Below are 5,786 nucleotides of genomic sequence, written 5' to 3'. Positions count from 1 at the left end.
GTACAGCTGTTGTAGAGGAGCACTTTTGTCTCTAAAAAATGGAAAATTAGTTTCAGAAATAGAATTCCTTATTCTCATCCAGAATTCCTTATCTACGGGGCACATCGTATAAAAGAAGAGGAGAAAAAAAAAAACCGTGCATGCGCCGGGGAGTGTAAACGTCTCCACTTAATATTGTTGTACACGTGGTATACGTGTACATGATCTAAAGCCTTCATTTGATCGTCAAATAGTATATGGGACATAATAGAAAAACCAAACTTTTTAATATTCTTAACCCTTTAATTTATCGCAGACTAACAGCGGCTACAAAATGGTAACAGTCGCCAATGGCTCGCATCCGTTTATAGCACTGGCATTTATTAGATGGTTGGGATGATCGAGTAAGAGCCGTTTTTTGTTTCTGTCAAATCAACGGTGGATCTCGAAAGTTGCCTGGTTGGGATGATCACACACATCTGCCACGCGGTACGTTTCCCGACATAGAAGCACGAAAAACCAGTGCATCCAGAGGCATCAGATCAGCTCTCGTGGCTTCTACGGTTCTACCCCTTTAGGCGTGGAGTTCAGTGCATGCGAGAAAGAGGATGAGAAACGCCAATTCCATTCGCTCAGGTGAACTTTGAAAACGAACTCGCTCACACGTGAAAACGAAAGGTACGTGCATAACATCAGACTAGTTCGCCAAGCAATCCATGCTGTTTAGGATACTCGAATCTAAAATAAACTAAATAAAATCATTAGATGGGCCCTTCTTTTACAAATACCTTGAACCATTGGTCATTTTTTCCTAACCGTTCATTTCTTTATCATAGATATGGACCACCCAATGATCATACAGGCATGCTCATTTAGATATAAGTTGATGGATTGACTGAAGAACGGCTCTGATATTACACATGTGCAACTTTTCCCACGTGTGAGGTAAGTGCACATGAATGAGGTACGTGCACATGAGCATCTTTCCCTTTTAAGAAGGGATAACAAATTGCATGGATGGAGGCAGAACCGCAGAAGAGATGAGAAGAGAGTCTGAGAAGTCAGAGCAAAGTCCCATAACTCTAACCCTGCAACTGCATGCATGGATAAGCGAGCAACTCAACCCTACATCCCTCTTTCCAATCCAGAAGAACCTAATCCCATAAGGCAGAGTTATTTGATACTCTGGCAGACTCTGTTGGCTCATACACATGCACTCACACTTTACCGGTCAATATAGATGTAACTGAAATTAAACCGTGCAAACCATGGGGCCCACTTAGTTCAAACCCGAAAATCATATTCATCTATGATTAGATTTTATTTCATTTTTTCATTCTGACTCTTCATTACTCGTCTACTAATCAGTCTGTTGGGGATTTGCTTCTTAATGATTTTTTAAAAAAAATCAATGATTAATAAAGGGGACCCACGATTTTAGCGGTTCAAATTTGATATGCCACGTGTATAATTTCTGAGTGCACGCGTATGAACCATCATATCCTGCTGGAGCATCGAAGTTTTTCACATCCAATAGGAAGGGGATTGCCTGTGACCTCTTTGTGGGGCCCACAGAAATTTCCGTGACAAATCCACTTTGTCCATCTGTTTTGAAAAACCAAAATAGGGCAGTAGTATAAAAATCAGGCAGATGCAAAAATCAGGCGGACCACACTAAACCAAACAGTGGGAATGGAAATGTACACCGTTGAAACGTTCCTGGATTTGACCATGATGTTTATATGCCATCCAAACTGTTAATAAGGTTATTACCGCTCAGATAAACGATAGGAAAAAATATCATCCTGATACAAAACTTCTGTCAGCCCCACGTGTTCAATCTTCATTGTTTCGTGTGGTATGGCCCACATGAGTTTTGTATGTGCCTGATTTTTAGTTAACTAACGTATTGTGGTCCTGAAAAACAGATGTACGGAGTGGATTTGTCACAGACATCTCTGTACGCCCCATACGAATCCGGTAACAGGAATATCTCTCTGCCCAGGGTCACAGGCGCAATCCGCTTCCCACCCAGTTGATCTTGCACGTCTGTCCTCCAATAAGAGAGAGAGCGGGGGACGGAGGAATGATACCATACTAGTCAGAAAGTGCACGTGTCAGTCACTCATGTATCAAAACCATCTGGATTGTGGGTCCACCGAAACAGAAACCAAACTGGAGCCATGATCCTAACCGTATGTTTGGTGGGCCATGAAGAAGATGGTTCAAAGAAAAGCAACAATTCGAAGTCGGTGTAGTTACTGTTGTTGAGAAGATCTCATTTACAACGGGCCCATGATTGAAGCGGTAGGATTAAACTACATGCATGACAAATGTGCCGTTGGATTTGAAATAGAACCCCAGCTTTCCACTACAGTAAGAGTATGGTAAATGCCTGCGTGTATTGTGTAAAAAAGGAGTGGGGAAAAAACTGGCGAAAGGAAATAAAGAAAGGGAAAGAAACGCCTGCAAAGGCAACAAGTGCCCATGAATGAAATCGATAAATGTCAGTGGATTTTTATCTTCTACCTTCCCCCACACCCCAATCACTACTTCCTTGCATGCATTCCCGCATCATCTTCCAAGGAAAGATCCTCTCTCTCTCTCTCTCTCTCTCTCTCTCTCTCTCTCTCTCTCTCTCTCTCTCTCTCACAAGACCCCTTTTGCCAACTGTTTAAAACAGACCCTTCCCATCCCACCCCACTTCTTATTACTTCTCTCACTGTTCTCTCCTTATAAAGAAAAGAAAATCAGATTATATAGAGATTTCTCTACTTCTATCTCTCTCTCTCTATACATTGACATGATGTTCTCTTCCTGTTCCAACCAGTAAAAGCGCTGCCGTTTTTCCTTCTCACATAGGTTTTTCTTCCTAATTCTATCTAATCATTCTCATCGAACACAAACTCCCCTCTCTTTTCAGTTTTCACCACCTTTTTCTCAATTGGGTCTTCTTCTATAACTAAAATCTCTCTCTCTCTCTCTCTCTCTCTCTCTCTCTCTCTCTCTCTCTCTCTCTCTCTCTCTCTCTCCTTTTTATACATAAATGGCAGATGAACAGAAAGCTATTGATATTAGCACAGGTCAAGAGACAGCAAGGGTCTTCCCATGCCTCTTCTGTTCAAGGAAATTCTACAGCTCTCAGGCCTTGGGAGGACACCAAAACGCCCATAAAAAAGAAAGAAGCGCAGCAAGGAAAGCACAAAGAGCAGCATCTGACTACAGGCTCTGTGCTTTGGCATCTCCACCTCCACCCATCCTCTTCGCTCCTCCTTTCTACATAACGTCGCACGCTGCCAGTCACGGCCATTTCGTTCCCCACCAACGCTTCGGACCGAGCGGTGCGCCGAGGTTCGAGCCCGGGTTCTACACCAGCACTCCCTGCTTTGGAGATGAAGAAGAACAGAGCCTCTTCAACTGGCAAAGGAGCTTCGGGAGTCACTACGGAGATGAAGGCTCGTCGGTGGCGGCAGATACGGAAGCTTTGGTGAATAATAATCTGAGGTTAGAGTCTGAAGAGAAAGAAAAAGAGACGTTGGATCTCTCCCTTCATTTGTAGGAAATTGGAATTTGAGTAGTTTCAGATATTGAGAAATAAAATTCCACTTTTTTCTTTTTTCTTTTAATTTTTAGTGAAATGTAGTTGTAATTCATGTTTTATTTAACGCTAAGGAGATGTTTTTTTTCTTTTTTTTTCTTTTTTTCTTTTTCTTTTTCTTTTTTTTTTCCTTTTTTTTGAGTGGGGAGATTTACAGTGGCTGTATCGTAAGTTAAGATCCAGCTGTTGTTTTCCGACCACCTGTCAAATTTGTAGAAAATCCAATCCGTGCAAAAGTACGAAGGCATCATGATTAAAACCCGATATGAAAATCAGGTCGATCCATTGGCTGGGTGGGCCACATCAGTACATTGAATTGTGCCATTTTCTGTATATTTATTTTGAAGTTGTGTCCTGATCGATGAGTAGATGGGCCGAATTTTCATGTCAGGTAATCATCACGGTGAGCCAGCCTTTTTCAAGGACGGGGTATTCTGCTCGAAATCTGATTGCGCACTGAGTAGGCTTTTATCCTACTGAGTAAACTTCGTTGGGCCCACCTTTAATGTATGTGATATATCCACGCCGTCCGTCCGTTTTTCCCACTCATATTAGTTGTTGAATCCGAAATTGAAGCATATCAATCTAGAGCTCAAGTGGACCACGCTACAGGAAACAGTAGGAATAATGATTTCCACCGTTGAAACCTTTACAGGGCATCCAACCTGTTCATATGATCAACATGAAAGGAAACACAAATATCAGCTTTATCCAAAACTTGTGGCCCCCAAAAAATTTTCAAGGTAGACGTTCAATTTACATTTTTTCCTATGGTGTAGTTCACTTAAGCTTTGGATATGCTTCATTTTTGGACCCGAGTGACGGAGTGGATGAAATACATAAATCACAGAGTTTGATCAGTACGCAATCGGCGTCCATTCTACTCACGTGGCACCTTCCCAGCCAAAAAAGTCTGTAGCAGGACTTACCAGACGGCCGCTGTAGCTGATCATATGAATAGGGCATTTAAATGGAAGGTAGGCCGTCAGGAAAGCTCCCATGCGGTTGGCTCTGCCGTCGTATGGTATGCTTGTCAGAGGATAGACCACCAACGTGGGCAGAGTACGACACCTGATCCGCACGCAGTCAGAAATTGCACACGTGTTATACTGTATCTCAAATTACAGCTGTAGTGATCATCTGTTGCGAAGTCAGTCCCAAAATCAGATTGGCTGAGAGAATTTTTATTTTTATTATTATTTTTAAAATATATATATATATATACAGTGGCAGTGTTGTGAATGATACGCTGGCACTTAGAAATTACAAACATGAGATGTAATTAATTCAAATTAAACCGTCCAAATCAGGGGCCCCAGTTTAGGTGCGCCATGTTCTAAAAATTACACTTATTCGATTATATGATATTGGGTTGGTGGATATTTTACCGGACAGTTAGAAATGAAAAAATTTCTATGATCCTATTTCCACAAACAAGCGTCCATGAATTAAAGGTCAGGATTGTTTAATAAATCTGATATTGGGAATGTAAGGGACAATGAATTCTACATTAATTTGTTTAACGTGACTACGTGGGAGATAATATACTTTGCCTATACAGTTTGCGGGTGCTGCCTATTAAGCGTTGAATGCTGCCGGATTATTATATAAATCTTGGTTGCGAAAATTAATTCAATCTTGAACTAACACGTGTCAACCGTGCCGGGCTTAGCACAGCTCTCCCCGGCTCGGCCAATAGCTAACCCTAGCTCGAACTCAGCTAAGCACAGTCTACGAGTTTGATAGGCTAACTTAGCTTGATTCAATTAGTAGCTAAGGCCAATTCATGCTGAGCTCAAGACACATTTTGTAGTCCCAACAAAATGCAAAACAATAATAACACCTCATAAGTATTTCGTTAAATACTAAACAAGCAACATAAAAATAATAATAATAATTATTATTATTATTATTATTATGAGATCAGCTCCATGATATAAAGTTTTTTGATGTATAATAATTTATTTCATATCCATTTCTTCCTCATCAGTAATTGATTCTACGGATAATGTATACATTCAAAACAATACTTTATTTAATCATTACATCAAACACTCCGTCAACAGCCTTAAGATTAAAAATAATCAAGTCATAGAGCCTATTCAATCCAACTCAATTCAAGTTAAGGTTTGAACCGAGTTGAGTCGAGCTCACAAAATCTCAAGACTCGAAAAAATTTCCGTGCCACAAAAACTAATTCAACTCGTTC

The 5,786-nt window shown here is 40.8% G+C and overlaps 1 protein-coding gene across 1 annotated transcript; it reads left to right on the top strand.

The window, feature by feature from the left end:
• The first annotated feature begins 2,608 nt into the window (after positions 1 to 2,608).
• LOC131247248 (zinc finger protein 4-like) lies at positions 2,609 to 3,669 on the top strand. The gene has a single exon (XM_058247655.1). The coding sequence runs from the start codon at positions 3,026 to 3,028 to the stop codon at positions 3,536 to 3,538; it is 513 nt and encodes a 170-aa protein (XP_058103638.1). The 5' UTR covers positions 2,609 to 3,025; the 3' UTR covers positions 3,539 to 3,669.
• Positions 3,670 to 5,786: the final 2,117 nt, after the last annotated feature.

The sequence above is a fragment of the Magnolia sinica genome, chromosome 5 (genome assembly GCF_029962835.1).
Source record: "Magnolia sinica isolate HGM2019 chromosome 5, MsV1, whole genome shotgun sequence".
Classification (NCBI taxonomy): Eukaryota; Viridiplantae; Streptophyta; class Magnoliopsida; order Magnoliales; family Magnoliaceae; genus Magnolia; species Magnolia sinica.
The sequence above is the reverse complement of the archived record's forward strand: the minus strand, read 5'-3'. Positions and strand labels throughout refer to the sequence as shown.

Bases quoted from the DNA above. Each gene is read 5' to 3' on its own strand.
- LOC131247248 (XM_058247655.1), top strand. From the start codon at position 3,026: ATGGCAGATGAACAGAAAGCTATTGATATTAGCACAGGTCAAGAGACA.